Source organism: Engraulis encrasicolus, chromosome 8, assembly GCF_034702125.1.
Source record: "Engraulis encrasicolus isolate BLACKSEA-1 chromosome 8, IST_EnEncr_1.0, whole genome shotgun sequence".
Lineage (NCBI taxonomy): Eukaryota > Metazoa > Chordata > Actinopteri > Clupeiformes > Engraulidae > Engraulis > Engraulis encrasicolus.
Window position 1 is genome coordinate 54,026,210 of NC_085864.1, and position 21,132 is coordinate 54,047,341.

Sequence of the window (21,132 nt, forward strand, 5' to 3'; positions counted from 1 at the left end):
TTAGAGACATCACAAGCATGACTCCGATCTGTGAAAAGGACACGTGCCAACTCCTTTTAGTTTTTTTACAACGATGTTGTAAAGACAAAAAACTCATTCTCATTTTCTCCCCTGTTAAAGGCTCAATACTAACTGTCTTTCAGTCAATCACAACAGGTGCAGCCAGTGAAGGATTCCATTTCAACTGTCACTGTCTCAAGATTCCGTTCTTAACGAGCAGGTGCGAGCAAGCATTCTAGAAGTCCATTGTTCAGCTCTGCAATGCAATGTAATATAGTCTTGCTGGACTATGCATGACAATTAGCTGCTTGGCTTAGTGGTAATGCATGCTGCTGCATTAGAGATATGGAGGTTGAGGGTTCGAAACCCACACGAAGCAATGTTGATTTTCTAAATTATATCATATGCAGCGTTCCTTGGCCGACTTAAAATGCCATACATGTATATCATTTAGTATGGATGGCAAATGTGCTGAATTACAGATATTGAGGTTGGGGGTTCGAAACCCAGTCAAAGCCATGTTGATTTTCAAAATTACATCATATGCAGTGTTCCTTGGCCAACTTAAAGTGCCATGTATGTCATTTAGTATGCATGGCAAATGTGCTGGATTACAGATATGGAGGTTGGGGGTTCGAATCCCAGTCAAAGCCATGTTGATTTTCAAAAGTATATCATATGCAGTGTTCCTTGGCCAACTTAAAATGCCATGTATGTCATTTAGTATGAATGGCAAATGTGCTGAATTAGGGATATGGGGGTTGGAGGTTCGAACCCCAGTCGAAGCCATGTTGATTTTCAAAATGATATCATATGCAGTGTTCCTTAGCCAACTTCAAATATCATGTATTGTATGTCATTTAATATCAATGGCAAAGGGGTTGGATTACAGATATGGAGGTTGTGAGTTCTAATCCCGCTCGAAGCCATGTTGATTTTCAAAATTATATCATATGCAGTGTTCCTTAGCCAACTTAAAATACCATCTATGTCATTTAGTATATCCCCAAAACGCAGAGCTACAACACTTTCAAGATGGCTGAATCCAAGATGGCTGAATTGTTTGGCCCATAACTTCTGACTGGGTGGATGGAGTTTTTCCAAGATTTCTTTTAGCTTTGTTTTCTCAATAGTACTTTGTTTCATCTCTGCCCCAAAAGGCAAGCCCGCTTCCAGCATTTTCTGTGAGAATGCATTTCTAGTTTCACTTCCGATCCGATACCGATACCGGCCGATACCAATACCGGCCTATCGGAGTGTTTAAATTGAAAGTTATTTAGCCTACTTACTTTCTTGTCACACTCATGTTGAAAAGGGGTTTATTCTTGATAACAACTAGCCAGCTGAATTAGGTGAATTTGAGTAATACACAATGGTTAATACTGAGAAACCTGTTAAATACAAATCAGGCAAAATAATAGTCAATTAACTACACAAACAAAAATGCCACCAGTGCTCTACTCTTGAACCAGATTCGAAGGAAACCATTGAAAATACATCAGTGCAAATAATATTCTAAACTGTTAAGTGAATGCTTATTCAAGCAGTTGAAGTATTCATCTGTTTTCCATGCAAAGGTGGATTTTTTTGTAGGCTGCCAGCATGTTGACAATTCAGGATGAGTTTACATTTAACATAGACAGAAAAATGTCAAGAAAATTCCAAGACACACAGTAGGCATACCTAGGCTACTGGCCCTCTCATATGCATTGCCCAAAGTAGCCTAAGATCCTCCATCATTATGCCATAGGTAGCCTAATACAGCCTAGATTGATGCCAATAAACAATAATAACAACTAAACAACTGCTACAAATTATTCAAAATGGAATTAGATAAATAGCTAAAATAAATCATAAACTAATTCGGACAACCACTGTTGAGTAGGTTACTATAATATTTATTTACTCAGGTCAGTGGACACAATAACATTTAACAATACTATTTTCTACTGTATGCTTTTGCTCCTCCATGTGAATTAGCACATCCTTAATTTAACATCTGCTTAGCACCTTAGCAAGACGGCATTGTCCATATTAAAACACACACACTCACACACGTCGTGGGACAGAAAGGGAGCAGTAGTGGCTGGGCAGCATTGGGGGATGAGAGGAAAGCGGTGCCTCGGAGAGAAGCATGTGAAATCTGAACTTTCAAAGTTTCAGTGTTTGTAGCCAAACATTAGTGCTTGTTACTGAAATGCCATCTGAAACGCAGGCAGAGTGGCATGAAACGCGCAATTCTGTGTGTCTGGACTGTTCATGGACACTTAGGACAGTTTAAAGCTCTTTGAAACCACAGACTGAAAAACTTACGCTGCCTGCGCGTGAGAGCCGAATGAGAGCTGAGGCAGTTGCTCCCAAGTGTGTGCTGACGAGAGCTGAAGGTGTGCTGGAAAATGCGGACCGGAGTTGAAGAACAACCACAGTAAAAACTGGAATGGATTGCGGGTGAGCCGGAAAACACGGACCAGACTTTGAAAAAAACTGGATTCTGGATCGGATTTTTTCGTGCTTGCCGATCCGATCTCGATACGCATTTTTTGCCCATATCGGCGGCGGATCCGATCCAGATATCGGATCGGGACATCCCTAATATTTCCTGTGCACTTTGTATCTGCTAGCGATGTTGGCTGTGACTTTTGTTAAAATATACTGTATGTGTTTCACCGGGTGGGATTTGAGGGGTGTACAGGAAGTATACATTATTCTGAAGTTACCCTGTAAAATGACTGAACAGCGGTACTGTTTGTGCGTCTTCATTTAATAAGAGAAACAGCAGCTGTGGCCTAGTGGTTAGAGAGTTGGCCTTTCAATCAATTGCACGTTCGAATCCCCCCTGACCTCTTCCTACATCTCCATTCATGGCTGAAGTGCCCTTGAGCAAGGCACCTAACCCCACATTGCTCGAGGGCCTGTAACCAGCACCCTCGCTTTGGATAAATGAATTTTATGTCCTCGTTTGTAAGTCGCTTTGGTTATAAAGGGTCTACCAAAATGCAATGTAATGTAATATATTACATTACATTACATTACATTACATTACATTGCATTACATTTAGTAGCATCAGGTACTGTGGAGTGGAGACAAAGCTACTATTACGTAAAGGGGAGACGTTAGGAATTGTTGCAACACATTTTTGCATTTGGGTCTTTTAATTAGAAAATGTTTGGAGTAAACATCCTATGATATTTCATTAAAATAAACATGCACCTGTCCTCTACTCATCAAGCCAATTTAAAAAAATAATTACAGTATACAGATACATTCTGAACCATTTGGATTCGAAGGCAAAGTGGCAGATTTTGGTAACACTTTAGAATAATGTCCCATTCCTTGATAAACACCGGATCCGGGTCCGGCAGGATCTTATGCAGCGGATCCGGTATCCAGCAAGTTGCCTAAAAATCAGGGTCTGGTGCATCTCTAGCCTAGGCTTTTCATTACATTACATTGCACTTAGCTGACGCTTACATTTATTCAAAGCGACTTACAGTTATTATTTTTCAGGGTATTAGTTACAGTCTCTGGAGCAATGTGGGGTTAGGTGCCATGCCCAAGGGCACCTCAGCCATGGATGGAGATGTAGGGAGAGGTCAGGGGGGATTCAAACCTGCAACCCCTAGATTGAAAGACCAACTCTCTAACCACTAGGCCACGGCTGTCTTTCACAACCCCTATCACTGCATGGAGTGAAAGCGCTTTGGAAGTGGCCGTTGCAGGCAGTATGGCAATAAGCCAATGAGTCTAAAAAATAGTTTGAGCCAACGTAATAAAAAGGGCCCACGTGTGCGAGTAGTATGTTTCAACCCTTTTGTAGGATCCGGTATCCGGTTCCGTATCCGGCAGGGTCTAAAGCAGTGGATTCGGTATCCAGCAGGATCCTAAAAATCAGGATCCGGTGCATCTCTATAAATAATGAAGTAATTACAGGGTTCCCACTGGTGCTTGAATTCCTTGACAATGCTTGAATTTCAATTAAGTGTTTTCAAGGTTGTGAAAATGCTTGAATTTCTGGTGAACTGCTTGAAAATGCTTGAAATTTGTGTCAAGTCAAACCCCCTTCCCGCAACCTATTAAAGGTGCTGGAAAACTGAAAATTTGGTGCTTGAAGGTGCTTGAAAAGTGCTTGAAGTTGTTCATGAAAGAGGTGTGGGAACCCTGAAATTATCAACAAAATGTTCACAAATGGTTTATGGTTTATGAATGGTCAAGAAATGCTATGCTAACACAGCAGACACAGCGCAGTCGCAGCGGTCCTGGAAGTTTCTCCTCCAAAGAACAGAAGGTATGAAACCACATAAAACTCACACAGTAGAAGTTGATTCCCACTCCGCTGTGCAGTCATAGTTTGCTTATTACCCATTTACAAACATTTTATTTTTTACAAAGTTTGTTAAATGTTAATTGTTATTAAATGTTAATAAAATGTTTATAAAGCTGTGAATAGGACGTTATTCTAACCTGTTACCCAAATTTCGCAGTGGTCCCTGGTGTGGTCCCTATGTAGTGTAGGCAGGGCCGTAACCAGACATGTTCGAATACCGAGGTCAAATACTGCGCGCGGCACTGCATAGTACCAGAGACAGTTTAGATCGAGACGGGACAGTTGCCGCCATCTTGTTGACGCCTTCGGGGTGCTATTTCGCGATTAGTGAGACCAGATCTGAGAGTCAATGGGAAAAATTAATGGGAAAACTGAGTATAGGACGGGAGGGAACCCAGCGGTTGTGAAAACCATATGGATGAAACCACCGTGAAAAACTGATCAATCTAGACTACTTGGTTGTGTCATACGAGTCAAAATAAAGCTTTTTAAAGGGGTATGCCACTATTTTGGGGCTTAATACAGTTCAAATCGTTGGCTGGGGTTTATAAAGGTGGTAAAGTGTCTTATTTTTCATGTTAAGCGTTGTCTTGCTTTAAGACAAGTTAAAAGAGGGAATATGTCGCTAAGCTAGTGAAAGTCAATGGATCCGTGTAGCATTATAGCATGCTACACGGATCCATTGACTTTCACTAGCTTAGCGACATGCTCCCTCTTTTAACTTGTCTTAAAGCAAGACAACGGCTTACATGAAAAATAAGACACTTTACCACCTTTATAAACTCTGGCCAACGATTTTAACTGTATTAAGCCCCAAAATAGTGGCATACCCCTTTAAGCCACTTTTCTCACTGTTTTTTTGACAGGGCGCAGGTGCAGTAGTTTCATAACGGCACGAGAGCAACGGCTTTTCACGCATGCGCGACATTTCGCGTGCGCCGCTGCAGCCAGATGATTGGATCACTGGCAACGCAGCTCAGCAGGCCCATTGGCTCTTGTTACCAGAAAGGCGGGAAGACGCCATATTTGCATTACAAATCTTCACCGTTCATTTCTATGGACGTTTACATTACTGACCAATCTCCCCTTCCCTAATAAAATCTCTGATAGTACATTTAGAATGCTTCAATGCTCTTCAGTCAAACTCTTGAGTTTGTTTTCATTTATCGCTTCCTTGAGGATAAAGGCGGTGGCAAATTCAGACTGAATTTATTATTGTTGATCATATATCGATTTTCATCATAGATACATTTTACATTACGGAAAAAAAATTACAGAGGACATGACCTCTGTGTCCTCAATGGTAGTTATGACCATGAGTGCATTCCAATATGCGACCTTGCGTCCTCCACTTGTGGCCTCACGTTTTGCTGATGCCCCGAAAATCACTTTACAATTGTGCTTTTACGAGATATTGAAATATAATGCTGTTGTCAGTGATGTCATCATGTCGTATTACTTCCTGGTACGAGTCCACAACTACAAGTGGAGGACGCAAGGTTGCCTATTGGAACGCACCCCATGAGTGCTCCATGAGTGAAGGTGCTGGGCCTTACACTATAGCTGTCGTTGAAGCCCCAATAGAAAACCACGTTTTCAATGTCGTCACAGCTGGTGTAGGAACAGGGCAGCTGGACCGAGCTACCGTACAACGCCTCGATGGTCGTCACCTTGCCAACCGACATCTCCAGGGCCTGAGCCCCCCAAGCACCTGGAGGCACAAGAGGTCAAAGGTCAGATGGCACTATGTGTTCCATTCATTATTAGAGGTTAAAGGTCAGATGGCACTATGTGTTCCATTCATTAGAGGTTAAAGGTCAGATGGCACTATGTGTTCCATTCCATTCATAGATAATACAAGTGTGTTGCATGCCTTGTGTTGTCCAATGGGACCCAGATTTGAATCCAGCCTACAGGCCCAACGAAGGGGGGATGGGGGTGAGGGCAAAGGGGTATGTTTCCCTGGGCCCAGGGAGAACGAGGGCCCAGAATTGGGTCGTCATGACATTGTATGTACAGTATTGAGTGGGGGGCCAGATAACTTTTCTCCTGGGCCCAGCGAAAGCTGTCATCGGCCCTGGACCTAGTACGCACACTAGACACAGGACAGACTGCATCACATGTGTGAACATCACATCACATCACATCACTGATCAACACCGGAGAGCACTAGGGATGCACCGATACCACTTTTTTGAAAACTGATTCAAGTACGAGTACATTAATGTGTGTACTTGCCGATACCGAGTACCGATACCGATATCGTTTACCACCAAAATACAAGGCCTTGTTTTTTTCCACCTGTGATATTTTTATTGTCCATTTCCATGTAGATTTAAATTTTAGGAAATGTATGAGGTGGCACTTTTTTCCATGCTGCTTTCAAGTCCACAGAACGTGACAAGATTTTGCATTGTTTTTTGTAATAGCAGTATCGTTCCTGGTATCGGCAAGTGCTTGACGAGTATGAGTACGAGTATGATGACCAGTATCGGGTGCATCGGTGCATCCCTAGAGAGCACTGTATGAAATGCATGGAGGGTGAAGAGGCCATGGGGCCATTGGACAGTACATAGGCGTGCGAGGGGGAGGGGTGACATATTGTATTGCTTGCCTTGGGTTGTCCATGAGGACCCAGATTTGAGCCCCGGCCCACCGACAGGGGGTGGGGGCAAAGGGGTCAGTTGTCCCGGGCCCAGGGAGATCCCAGAGGGCCCGCAATTGGGTTCGCATTACATTGTATGTTTTGACTGTCTGGGGGGGCCCTTTCAGATGACTTTGTCCTAGGCCCAGCAAAAGGAGAGAGGAGAAGAAAAGATAGAGGTGACTGGAAGGGAAGGGGAGAGAAGAGAAGAGAGGAGAAGAAGGGGAGAGAAGAGAAGAGAGGAGAAGAAGGAGAGAGAAGAGAAGAGAGGAGAAGAGGGGGAGAGGAGAGAAGAGAGGAAAAGAGGGGGAGAGAAGAGAGGAGAGGAAAAGAAGGGGAGAGGAGAGAAGAGAGGAAGAGAAGGGGAGAGAAGAGAAGAGAGGAGAAGAAGGGGAGAGGAGAGAAGAGAGGAAAAGAAGGGGAGAGGAGAGAAGAGAGGGGGAGAGAAGAGAAGAGAGGAAAAGAAGGGGAGAGGAGAGAAGAGAGGAGAAGAAGGGGAGAGAAGAGAAGAGAGGAGAAGAAGAGAGGAAAGAAGAGAGGAGAAGAAGGGGAGAGGAGAGAAGAGAGTAGAGGAAGGGAGAGAAGAGAAGAGAGGAGAAGAAGGGGAGAGAAGAGAAGAGAGGAGAAAAGAGAGGAGAGAAGAGAGGAGAAGAAGGGGAGAGAAGAGAAGAGAGGAGAAGAAGGGGAGAGAAGAGAAGAGAGGAGAAGAAGTGAGGAGAGGAGAGAAGAGAGGAGAAGAAGGGGAGAGAAGAGAAGAGAGGAGAGAAGAGAGGAGAAGAAGGGGAGAGAAGAGAGGAGAAGAAGGGGAGAGAAGAGAGGAAAAGAAGGGGAGAGAAGAGAAGAGAGGAGAAGAAGTGAGGAGAGGAGAGAAGAGAGGAGAAGAAGGGGAGAGAAGAGAAGAGAGGAGAAGAAGGGGAGAGGAGAGAAGAGAGGAGAAGAAGGGGAGAGAAGAGAAGAGAGGAGAAGAAGTGAGGAGAGGAGAGAAGAGAGGAAAACAAGGGGAGAGAAGAGAAGAGAGGAGAAGAAGAGAGGAAAGGAGAGAAGAGAGGAGAAGATCGGGAGAGAAGAGAAGAGATGAGAAGAAGGGGAGAGAAGAGAGGAGAAGAAGGGGAGAGAAGAGAAGAGAGGAGAAGAAGGGGAGAGGAGAGAAGAGAGGAAAAGAAGGGGAGAGAAGAGAAGAGAGGAGAAGAAGGGGAGAGAAGAGAAGAGAGGAGAAGAAGGGGAGAGAAGAGAAGAGAGGAGAAGAAGAGAGGAGAGGAGAGAAGAGAGGAGAAGAAGGGGAGAGAAGAGAAGAGAGGAGAAGAAGAGAGGAGAGGAGAGAAGAGAGGAAAAGAAGGGGAGAGAAGAGAAGAGAGGAGAAGAAGGGGAGAGAAGAGAAGAGAGGAGAAGAAGGGGAGAGAAGAGAAGAGAGGAGAAGAAGGGGAGAGAAGAGAAGAGAGGAGAAGAAGTGAGGAGAGGAGAGAAGAGAGGAAAAGAAGGGGAGAGAAGAGAAGAGAGGAGAAGAAGGGGAGAGAAGAGAAGAGAGGAGAAGAAGGGGAGAGAAGAGAAGAGAGGAGAAGAAGAGAGGAGAGGAGAGAAGAGAGGGGGGACTGTCTCACTAACCCCTCCCCTCCCCTCCCCTCCGCTGCCCCGCCTCTCTCTCCCACTCACTTCCTCTCACAATCTCCACGGCCTTAATATCCACAAAGGAGGCGAAAGAAACACACAAGATATTATGCTGCAGATGTTACTCATTTCCTGTGTGCAGATCTCTCTCTCTGTGTGTGTGTGTGTGTGTGTGTGTGTGTGTGTGTGCGTGCGTGCGTGCGTGCGTGTGTGTGTGCCACTGGAAGAGTCTGGAGAGTGTACATAGTGTGTGTGTGTGGACAGCCATGTGGTGTGTGTGTGTGTGTGTGTGTGTGTGTGTGTGTGTGTGTGTGTGTGTGTGTGTGTGTGTGTGTGTGTGTGTGTGTGTGTGTGTGTGTGTGTGTGTGTGTGTGTGTGTGTGTGTGGACAGCCATGTGGTGTTATGTAATGGTTTGGGAGTTGGACTGTAGATTAGAAGGTTGCAGGTTCGAACCCCACCCTGCACCTCATTCCATGGCTGAAGTGCCCTTGAGCAAGCTACCTAACCTCACGACCACAAGTGTTATATTGCTTTTATACAATAGTTCCTTTGCTAACACAATTAGTTCATTGAAAGAAATGTTAAATTATTTTAATTACTTTATTTGATTGTTTATTTGCTTGTTCCTCCGCTCCGGAAAAATAGTTCCAGTTATTGTCTTTGGTTGCTGCGCAACGCGCACCACGTTGGTTACGGTTACTTTGTATCTTTGGTTGCGGAGTGATTATTAGATGTGGAGAGTCGTTCATAGAGTGTTGGAGGATACCCTCACTCCTAGTGACGTGTAGAACGCCTCTTGTCCAATCACAATTTGTGAAATAATTCGACCGGATCTAACTATTGTATAAAGGGACTGTAACCAATACCCTGTTAATAATTACCTTCGCCGTGTCTTTATTTATTTATTTATATATTTGTGAATATGTTTGTTTGTACTTCGTATAACTCAGTCAGAACTGAGCTGATTTTTATGAAAATTAGTGGGATGATTGGTCATGACCCAAGGAACAATCGATTCGTTTTTGGGAGTGATTGGGTCAAAGGTCAAAGGTCAAGGTCAAAATGTTTGTTTGTACTTCGTATAACTCAGACAGAACTGAGCCGATTTTTATGAAATTTAGTGGGATGATTGGTCATGACCCAAGGAACAATCGATTCGTTTTTGGGAGTGATTGGGTCAAAGGTCAAGGTTAAGGTCACGAAAAGGTCAAAAACGTAAATTGAGCCGATTTTTATGAAATTTAGTGGGATGATTGGTCATGACCCAAGGAACAATCGATTACTTTTTGGGAGTGATTGGGTCAAAGGTTAAAGGTCAAGGTCACGAAAAGGACAAAAACATAACTTAAGCCGATTTTTATGAAATTTACTGGGATGATTGGTCATGACCCAAGGAACAATCGATTACTTTTTGGGAGTTATTGGGTCAAAGGTCAAGGTCAAGGTCACGAAAAGGTCAAAAACGTTTTTCTTTGCCAAGCACTATATGCCAGAACAACGTGTGCATGCTGAATTGAATAAGAGGTCAAGACTGGGCCAAAAATTTAATATTACGATATTCCGGTCCGATTTCAATGAAACTAACACCAACATTTGGAGAATGTTATGCCCCACACTCTGAAGATGGCCAGAAAAAAATAAGTGGCGTAGGCGAAGGTTTGCGCTCTACCGAGTGCCCATTCTAGTTGTGAGTGGCTTCATGTCAGTTGCGTGTCAGTGTAATGTGTGGACGTCACTGGTAGAGACTGGAAGGAATGGGAATGTGGGGTCAATGTAGAGGAGAAGAAGGGGAGAGGAGAGAAGGGAGGAGGGAAGAGAGGAGAGGAGAGAAGAGGTAGAGACTGGAAGGAATGGGAATGTGGGGTCAATGTAGAGGAGAAGAAGGGGAGAGGAGAGAAGGGAGGAGGGAAGAGAGGAGAGGAGAGAGGAGGTAGAGACTGGAAGGAATGGGAATGTGGGGTCAATGTAGAGGAGAAGAAGGGGAGAGGAGAGAAGGGAGGAGGGAAGAGAGGAGAGGAGAAAAGAGGTAGAGACTGGAAGGAATGGGAATGTGGGGTCAATGTAGAGGAGAAGAAGGGGAGAGGAGAGAAGGGAGGAGGGAAGAGAGGAGAGGAGAGAAGAGGTAGAGACTGGAAGGAATGGGAATGTGGGGTCAATGTAGAGGAGAAGAAGGGGAGAGGAGAGAAGGGAGGAGGGAAGAGAGGAGAGGAGAGAGGAGGTAGAGACTGGAAGGAATGGGAATGTGGGGTCAATGTAGAGGAGAAGAAGGGGAGAGGAGAGAAGGGAGGAGGGAAGAGAGGAGAGAAGAGAGGAGGGAAGAGAGGAGAGGAGAGAAGAGGTAGAGACTGGAAGGAATGGGAATGTGGGGTCAATGTGTTTGAGTCCCCCCTGGACCCAGGGCCGGTTTTTAGCATAGGCCGGCTAGGCGGTCGCCTAGAGCGCCATGTGAAGAAGGAGCGCCGAAATGGCGCTCTCCTATGCGTAATTTTGCGATATGAAGGTTTTTTTATGAAGTCGCAATCAACAAAGAGTGGCGAAAGCGCTCCTCACGGCAAAGCGCCCCTCAGCCAATAGTAATATCGCTTCCAACTGTCTCTGGGAAGTCTGTGAACCAATAAACAGACAGGGGGCGGGACGAGTGACAGCGTGCGACCTATTTTGAATTTGGAGACTCACTCGAGAGACAGAGAGGCAAGCGCAAACAGTAGTGCTGCTCTGCTGGATGGAGATTATTATGTTCTCATTAAACCACTCATTGCATGATGCAGGAGTTTCAGAGGTTGTTTTGGAACTATGTGATTTAATCAGCAACCGTTTGTGATTATGGAAGGCCTAATAGTTATGAGGTTACTATTTGGAATTAGAGAGAAAAAGAGCTTTGTTTTTGATCAGAGAAATCGCTAGTTAGCATGCTAACATTAGCCAAGTATGCCAAGCAATGAAATCCAGTGAAGTAGCTGTTAGTATACTCACTACTCACTAACACCCACCTGATATCATAATACTTGCTTAGGTTGACAAGCAATGTAAACCCCGCCCTTGGTGCCTGTTTCTATTGGGGGAGAGAATGTGGAGACTGTCTGTACGTACAAGTACTTAGGAGTGCACCTTGACAATAAGCTGGACTGGTCCACAAATTCTGAAGCACTTTACAGGAAAGGTCAAAGCAGGCTCTATTTCCTAAGAAGGCTGAGGTCCTTCAATGTATGCAGCCAACTTCTGCTTATGTTCTACCAGTCTGTCATGGCCAGTGTGCTCTTCTACGCTGTGACTTGCTGGGGTGGAAGCATTAGGAAGAGAGATGCTGCACGCCTTGACAGACTGGTGAGGAAGGCGGGGTCAGTGGTGGGCATGGAGCTGCAGTCACTCACCTCAACAGCTGAGAGCAGAACACTGAGCAGACTGGACTCTATTATGGACAATCAGCATCACCCCCTTAACGCCACCTTCACTAACCAACTGAGTCTGTTCAGTCACAGACTCCGTGCTTTCACCTGCAGGACAGACAGGCTAAGGAGGTCCTTTGTCCCTTGGGCCATTCAACTGTTTAACAGTATACAGAAGGACACTAAGAAGGACATCATTATTGGGGATTGGACTGCCTGAGATGCCAGAGCTGGCCCAGATCTGGAACCTCTTTATATGTGTGTGTGTCTGTGTGTCTGTGTGTGTCTGTGTTTGTTTTTATGTAGCTACTTGACACCTGAATTTCCCCCTGGGGATCAATAAAGTTTCTCTACTCTACTCTACTCTACTCTAAAGTAAGACTGGTGCAATGTTTAAAACTATTTTAGCTGCCATATCTCCTTCCATCCACATGAATTACCTGCTTGTTGTAAGCTTAAAAAAACATTAATTTCCAGACCAGAATGACATAGCCTACATTAATCATGTAACAGAACCATGCACAGCAGACAAGTGAGGCTATTTACTATATTTTTTATATTATGAAATTCAATAGCGTGACAGCTCTTCTCCCTTTCTCTCACCCTGTCCCTCCAGTTCAAACACATAGATAGCCCCCTTCTCATTCTCCTACTCACAAATGCACCACTATTTCCACGCCAGAACTCAAACTCGCCTAGGGCACCAAATAAGCCAGAACCGGCCCTGCCTGGACCATTCCACTAGCCTAAACTGTCTCCCACTCACATACACACACACAAACACACACACACACACTCTCACTCACATGCACACACAGCCAAACACACACACACACACACTCTCACTCACATGCACACACAGCCAAACACACACACACACACACACACACACACACACACTCTCTCTCTCACTCTCCCATTCACATGCACACATACAAACACACACTCTCTCTCACACACACACGCACGCACACACACGCACGACCACACATGCACGCACGCACACACGCACGCACACACGCACACTCATATGTGGCATATACACATGTGGCTCAAACACTTGGTCATTGTGGCAACAGCCCCAATGTAGACAGGGAGGCAGGGGAAGAAGAGAAAAGAGAAGAGAGGTGGAGAGAGGAGAGGGGGAATGGAAGAGGAGAAGAGAAGAGAAGAGAAGAGAAGAGAAGAGAAGAGAAGAGAAGAGAAGAGAAGAGAAGAGAAGAGAGGTGGAGAGAAGAGAGGGGGAACAAGAAAAGAGGGGGAACAAGAAAAGAGGGGACTGTGAGAGAAAAGAGGGGACTGTGAGAGAAAAGAGAGGAGAGGAGAAGGGGAGAGGAGATAAGGGAAGGGGAGAGGAGAGAAGAGAAGAGAAGAGAAGAGAAGAGAAGAGGAGAGGAGAGAAGAGAGAGGGGACTGGACGAGAAGAGAAGAGAAGAGAAGGGGAGAGGAGAGAAGAGAAGAGGAGGGGAGAGGAGAGAAGAGAAGGGAAGAGAAGAGAAGAGAAGGGAAGGGAAGAGAAGACAAGACAAGAGAAGAGAAGAGAAGAGAAGAGAAGAGAAGAGAAGAGAAGAGAAGAGAAGAGAAGAGAAGAGAAGAGAAGGGAGAGGGGACTGGAAGGGGAAAGGAGAGAAGAGAAGAGAAGAGAAGAGAAGAGAAGAGAAGAGAAGAGAAGAGATTGGGGACTGGACGACAAGAGAAGGGGAGAGGGGAGAAGAGGAGAGAGAGGCGACTGGACGACAAGAGAAGGGGAGAGGAGAGAAGAGGAGAGAGGGGGGACTGGACGACAAGAGAAGGGGAAAGGAGAGAAGAGGAGAGAGAGGGGACTGGACGACAAGAGAAGGGGAGAGGAGAGAAGAGGAGAGAGAGGGGACTGCAAGAGAAGAGAAGAAAAAGACAGGACATACTGTTCTGTATTGAAGTAAGGGACCCCAGAGCAATGGGCTGCATAGTGTTCTGTATTGAAGTAAATGTTTGCAACTCACCGAGCAGGAGCGCCACCAGGATACTAACTCCCTTCATGTCTCCAGAGGTCCTGCACCTGTGGAAGAACCAACGCCTCTGCTGCTCCCCAGGCTCCATAGCTGCCTGTCTGTCTGTCTGCCTTGACGCCTGTCTGTCTGTCTGTCTGTCTGTCTGTCTGTCTGCCTTGACGCCTGTCTGTCTGTCTGTCTGTCTGTCTGTCTGTCTGTTTGCCTTGGCGCCTGTCTGTCTCTCTGTCTGTCTGTCTGTCTGTCTGTCTTGACGTCTGTCTGTCTGCCTTGACGCCTGTCTGTCTGTCTGTCTGTCTGCAGGCTGCCTGTCTGTCTGCCTTGGCGCCTGTCTGTCTGTCTGTCTGTCTGTCTGTCTGCAGGCTGTTTGTCCGCCTGTCTGTCAGTATCTCCACTGGTCCGGCAGTCTACTTGGAGGCACGTCTGTCTGTCTGTCTGTCTGTCTGTCTGCCTGTCTGTCTGTCTGTCTGTCTGTCTGTCTGTCTGTCTGTCTGTCTGCCTCACGCCTTTCCTGCCTGTCTATGTATCTCCACTGGTACGACAGCCTGTTTTGCTGTGTGTCTGTCTGCAGACCAGGCACTCCGTGTGTCTGTTCGACTACCCAGCAGCACGCTGTGTGTCTGTTAGAGTATCCTAGCCAGGAATGTTGTCACGCCCCCCCAGTGGAGGGCTGTGCTGTGCTGGGCTGGGAGAGAGAACTGGGCTGGGATGGGGAGGGCTAGGCTGTGCTGTGCTGGGAGAGAGAACTGGGCTGGGATGGGGAGGGCTAGGCTGTGCTGGGCTGGGCTGGGCTGGGCTGGGCTGGGATGGGGGTCTAGGCTGTGCCTGGGATGGGGGGGGCTAGGCTGTGCTGGGCTGGGGGGGGCTAGGCTGTGCTGGGCTGGGATGGGGAGGGCTAGGCTGTGCTGGGCTGGGATGGGGGGGGCTAGGCTGTGCTGGGCTGGGATGGGGAGGGCTAGGCTGTGCTGGGCTGGGAGAGAGAACTGGGCTGGGATGGGGGGGGCTAGGCTGTGCTGGGCTGGGATGGGGAGGGCTGTGTTATGATATTGCATGATTTCAACATTGTTATATCGTACTACTAGTGTTGTAATTACATCTTTAAGTGTAATTTTACTTCAACTTTATAAAACTCTGAATTCTCAATAACATTTCTTTACTAACAGGTACGGGTTGCGCTTTTGTTTCGGTACAACTTTATTTTGCTATTGCATTCTTTTGTTTGGTAACGTAATTTGGTGTGCACTGACTGGAGAAGATAGGATTGTTGGGTTTCGCATATAGTAAAAAAGCTGCACTCCCGGATCAGTTTGGGACCATGGCAGACAGGCAGGCAGTTTCGGCCTAAGCCTTCTTCAGCGTCTTTAAAGACACGTCTTAAAAGCACTTGACCCCTTAAGACACGACTTTATAAATTAGCTGTTACCAGAATGGCAATGACCAAGTCATAATGTATTACTAAAGGCCCTGTGCACTGTCATAGTAATGTAGTACTATAGTAGTTAACTTCCAATGTCTATTACAGCGTGCCACTGGAGGTACGGCGTGCATTAAGGGGCTACAAGCACTTTCTCTACTAAAAGTTTTGTGTGGAAAACTCGCTGCTGGAGCCAGCGTTGTGACGCCAGAGACGTCATTGGTGACGTACCACGCACTTGCGTGCATTCATGACTTGACTTTCAGCGTGCATCGCTGGCAGACACTTGCCGTTTTGCTCCAGCATATTGCTGAAATGTTTGATATTTTGTGTAAACCACACACTTTTATCACACACCTTCTGTAATGCACACAAATACCTTTAATCAGTCATACATTGTATATGTATGCAACAGTTCAGTGAAGAACTTCTTTGATGTCTGGAATCAATAAATCTCTTAATATCACCTAAAGTCGCAGCGGTTCTCTGACCGGAACACATAGTCAGTGAGGGGGCGACTAGCCATCAACGCATACATGAAAGGGTCCTCAATACATCATGGTTTCCTGACCTCAAACACCTCACGTCTGACAGTTACACAGGTGTTGAAGGTCCTTTTTTTATTTCATGGCTGGATTATGTTTCGATTAACCAGGCTGTGCGCTCCTAGTTACGCAGCACTTTCAGCGTTGCAACTAGTCAGGTCAAGAGCAATGCAGAATACTTTCAGAGTTCCCAAAAAAAACGGGAACTCCTCCCACTTTGTCGGTAAGCAAACAACCATAAGCAAACCGAGGGAGGCGGGTCAACCATGGGAAATGTCAACTGTTATGCTCTTGGTCAGACCAAGTCTCGAAGAGGTTTGAACGTCGATGATAATCATGTTATGATCATAGTAAGTAAGTAAGTAAGTTTTATTTCACATTTAAAACAGTACAAAACTGACCAAAGTGCTGCACAGAGGCTGGTTAGAATAAAAATGGTAAGATAAATAAAGAAAAGTAAAACATATTAGTAGCACATAGCATTTCAATATAGAGGAAATAAAACATCTGCATACAGTGTACAGTTGCAGCACTGGCAGCATTGACTATATAAGACACATAAAAGGAGCTTAGAAAACTTTGAGTACATAAAGTGATAAAAATGAAGGGGAAGGGGAAGTTAAAACTATAGGGTTCAGGGCTAAAAGTATACATTTGGTGCAATAAAAACAACAAAAATTAAGGAAACTAAAATTTAAGAATCAAAAGCCAATGTATATAAATAGGTTTTAAGTCTAGATTTAAAAGCAGACGTCGTGGGAGCAGATCTAATATCGGGAGGTAAACTGTTCCAGAGGCGTGGAGCTGCAATTTCAAATGCACGATCCCCTTTTTGCTACATGACAAAATGTACTCCAGCCATGAAGCAAAAAAACAACAAAAGGGATTTCATGTGTGCGCATGCACTCCTCATAGTGAGGCTTCTTAAGTCAATATTCCATAAGAATCTTTCACTTGGTGATGCAAGCATCAAATTTGGTTCAGAGGTGCTTTAGACCCTACCCTTTCAGAAAAGGTCGCTATCCAGGTGAAAAAACAAGATGGCGGCCATTTTTCAAGATGGCCGCCTCATTAAAGGTGAAAAAAGCTGTTTTCGTCTTAGAATGCCAAGTAATCAAGATATCTGAGTGATGGAAATATTAAAATGTATGCATTCTGACCAGGACAACTTCATAGTATCATTATTTCATCACAAAATGGCCACCAATTTTCAAAATGGCACCCCTTACATGACTGAAAATGCACATTTATGACATACAGCTGTCCGATAGCAGGTATTCAATAATGCATACTAACCTTGCCATCACTGTTGGAATACAATGTCGTAAAAACAATGTTGTTTACATTCTGTATTAGAGTGATGTTATAGCACAACCAGGGTACACTGGTGACATCACTGCTGTGAGACTCAGCATGGGGTTCAGTGTCGGCTTGTGGTACAATAGCTGTAGTTGTAGTTTACTAACTCTTTAGTATACTCACTTTAGTTGTTAGTATTTATAGTCTCCCTTATGCTATCCAATAAGACCCTGTATATAGCTTAATTAGAAATGTAGTTAGTGTAGTTAGAAATTTAGTTAGATAGCTGCACCTGAATTGACAGGATGTGCCAGCGTGGGAGAGCCGAGCCAAGGGTCTCAGTTACCTGGATAGTGTACAGATTGCACGGGACTTAAATGACACTGGATGAACGATCGGGCTGGGTGTAAGGCAGAAGTTGCCTGATTTTCATAGACTTCAGATCACGTTTTCTGGTCTGACCAGGACTATAACGATTAGCGTTTCCATACAGGATGAACTTTGATTCCATGGCCTGGTTAACCCGCCTCCCTCGGCTTGCTACTGGTTGAGGGCTGTGCTGAAGTTTAAACCAAACATTTCTTAGCCCAATAGAACGTCTCTGCTTAAACCACGTCACTGCCTTGAACACATCTCTACCCAGGACGGTTGGAAATGCACAGTTGATTGGTTCCAGACAAAGTGGGTGGAGATCCCGCTGTAGCGGGAGAGAGCAAGCTCCTGGCCCTACTGTGTGTAGCTGAGCCGAAGGCGTTGCGTCACCAGTAGGGCGGAGCCCGGCTAGGGCAGAAGATGACTTAACTTTGTTGTGTCCCATATCTCAATGTGCTTTGATAATTTGAACGGTTGGGTGGTAAAAGGATAGACCCTCGGCCTTTAACCGTATTACACAAGATGTCTGCTAAAAATCCATTGAGTTGCAGTACGTGTCGGGAACAACACCTCAATCACCCTGACCCTGAGCACGGGGGCCCCGCAAGGTTGTGTGCTCAGCCCCCTGCTGTTCACGCTGCTGACACATGACTGCACAACGACCCACAGCACTAACCATCTGATGAAGTTTGCGTACGATATAACACTAGTGGGCCTCATCACTAAGAGTGACGAGACTCACTACAGAGAAGAAGTAGACTTGCTGGCCAGATGGTGCAAGGACAACAACCTCCTGCTGAATGCCAACAAGACCAAGGAGATTGTTGTCAACTTTCAGAGGGGTCAAAAACAACTGCTACCACTGACCATCGACAATGATGTTGTGGAGAGAGTGAGCAGCACAAAATTCCTTGGAGTGCACATTAGCGACGACCTCTCTTGGACCACAAACACATCATCACTGGTGAAGAAGGCCCAAGAGCGCCTCTACTTTTTGTGCAAACTGAAGAAGGCAAGTGCTACACCCTCCATCATGGCAGCATTCTACAGAGGAACCATCATGAGCATCCTGGCCAGATGTGTGACACAGTGTGAGGAGGAGGTTGCACAGAGCAAAACAGGAAGACACTCCAGCGCATTGTGAATACAGCGTAGAAGATCATTGGTGCGCCACTCCCTCCCTGCAATACATTTACACCACCCGCCCCACCCGAAAAGCACTGATGATCACCAAGGACATAAGTCACCCTGCACACAAATTGATCAGTCTCCTGCCCTCTGGAAAGAGGTACAGGTGCCTCTGCTCCCATACCACCAGGCTGACAAAGACCTTCATACACCAAAGCAATCAGGATGCTGAACTCTTAACCTGCCCTCCTATCCCTGATAGACCCCCCCTCAACACTGAATTGTGATTGCACATTCTACTTGCACTAACTCAAAACACACACACACACACACACACACAACACTGAACTAACTCAAAAGCACACACAAACATGCACACACATGTTGCTGCTGCTTCATGCCTGTTACTGAATGTACTGGAAAACTAGCTACCAACTATAGTTGTAAATATTGCACATTACAATTGCTTACTTTATATGTATTATTATTTCACAATGCTACTATCACCATATGAAGAGTTCAGATGCGAAACCCCCTAAGTGCCATTTAAGAAAATAATCTTAACTCATTTTTATTTAATACAAAGCTATCAAAATTGCATATTTTTTATTTTATTTTTGTAATATAACTATTTATATGTATTATCAAGTACATGAATGTAAACCAAACCAACAACGGGGTTCTCTAAAAATATAGAAGTGCAGGTCTTCAGAAATGGAGTTAGGGGGTTTTGTATCTGAACTCTTCATATCAGAATCGTCACAATAGGACATAACTGAAAATGCACAACAATACCTCTTCTTAATACATGTTCTATGTATGTCTGCTGTTGCCCAGTCTTGCACTTTATATGTCTGTAAGGGTATTGTATAGGTACTCTAGGTGTAATGCATGTGTACTGTCTATGTCTAATTGCCTAAGTCCACACCTAAAGTCTATGTCTATGTCTGCATGGGAAAGTAAGAAACGTAATTTCAAGTCTTTGTATGACCAGTGCATGTAAAGAAATTCTCCAGTATGCAGGATTAGAGATAGTGTGGATCGAATTCGGCCATGGTCATTCCATCAGGTGGCTGCCAATTCATGACATTGTGTTGAATCTTGGGCCAGAGAAATCCAAAAGCATGATGTCCTTCAATTCTTTCACTGGCTGTGATGTTGTATCAGCTTTCCATAGCAAAGGCAAGAAAACAGCATGGCAAACATGGGACGTCTGCCCTGAAGTGACTCATGTCTTCAAAAAGCTCAATTCATACCCAGAAGTAATTGAAGATACTGACCTGAACCTTCTTGAGAGGTTTGTCATCAATATGTATGACAAGAACAGCACAACAGACAAGGTTGATGAGGTTAAGACTGGACTTGTTTGCTCGGAAACAAAGATCCTATGATGCCATTCCACCGACAAGTGCATCCCTTGTCCATCATGTTAAACGGTCCGCTGCCAAACTGCCTGTATATGGGGCCGAGCTAATGTGTGCAAAATGCAAATTGAAAGCCCTGCCAACTGGGGGTGGCAAAAAGATGGTGAGGCCTGGAAAGTTCTCTGGTCAAAGCTTCCTACAATTGCGGAGAGTTGCCAGCAACTGACAAAATGTAGATGCAAGACTGACTGCCGAGGAAGATGCTAATGCTATTGCTTTAGCCTCAACTGTACACAGTTATGTTCCTGCAAATGTGGAGGACTAAAAATAACTAATCCAACATGTGCATCAGAGAGTTTTCCTACCCAAACAACAAACATGTAATCATTATAGGCCTACTTCTGTTTTTGTAATATTTAGAATCATTCAGTGAGTGTTAGTTTATTTACTTAGTGTTAGTTTATTTACTTTATAGGGTTCCTATCATCAACTACCATTGAGGACACAGAGGTCATGTCCTCTGTAATTTTTTCAGTAATGTAAAATGTATCTATTGATGCAAACCGATATGAGATCACACAATGATAAATTCAGTCTATATACGCCACCCCCATTTATCCTCAAGGCGGTGATAAATGAAAATAATCTTAAGAGTTTGACTGAAACGTTTGAAGCATTCTAAATGTACAGTATGCAGTAGGCTACTTCATGCGTTATGTTCAAAATTCTGTTTTGTTATCCTCTGTCCAGATAAAAGTATAATAGTTAGAGCTCATCAAATTTGACAGTTGGTTACTATAAAGGAGATATATACGTATAGCAAAAAATATTTAGTTCAAATTTGACTTTTGACTGTTATTTGTCAGTTGAGGTATTTTGCCTTTCATGCATCATGGGCCAACAGTGAGTAGTCATGCTGAGCCAAAAGGCAGTAACTGCCATATTTGTTTTCTTTTTTTTCATTTTAACTTTAACTATACATTTTTTTAAGAAACTATAAGCAAGGTCTACTCTGGTCATGAAGTCTGTTTTAAATTAGCCTACATACAGTAGATGACATT

At 44.7% G+C, this 21,132-nt stretch overlaps 1 protein-coding gene across 1 annotated transcript in view; it reads right to left on the reverse strand.

Moving 5' to 3' along the window:
- The window catches only part of LOC134454721 (sodium channel subunit beta-4-like), a 29,471-nt gene extending 15,230 nt beyond the window's left edge, over window positions 1-14,241 (reverse strand). Inside the window, exons 1-2 of the mRNA XM_063205875.1 lie at window positions 13,944-14,241; window positions 5,882-6,036 (exon numbers count right to left, since the gene is read on the reverse strand). Coding sequence (XP_063061945.1) covers window positions 5,882-6,036; window positions 13,944-14,040 — 252 coding nt within the window. The 5' untranslated portion in view covers window positions 14,041-14,241. The remainder of the gene's footprint in view (window positions 1-5,881; window positions 6,037-13,943) is intronic.
- Window positions 14,242-21,132: the final 6,891 nt, after the last annotated feature.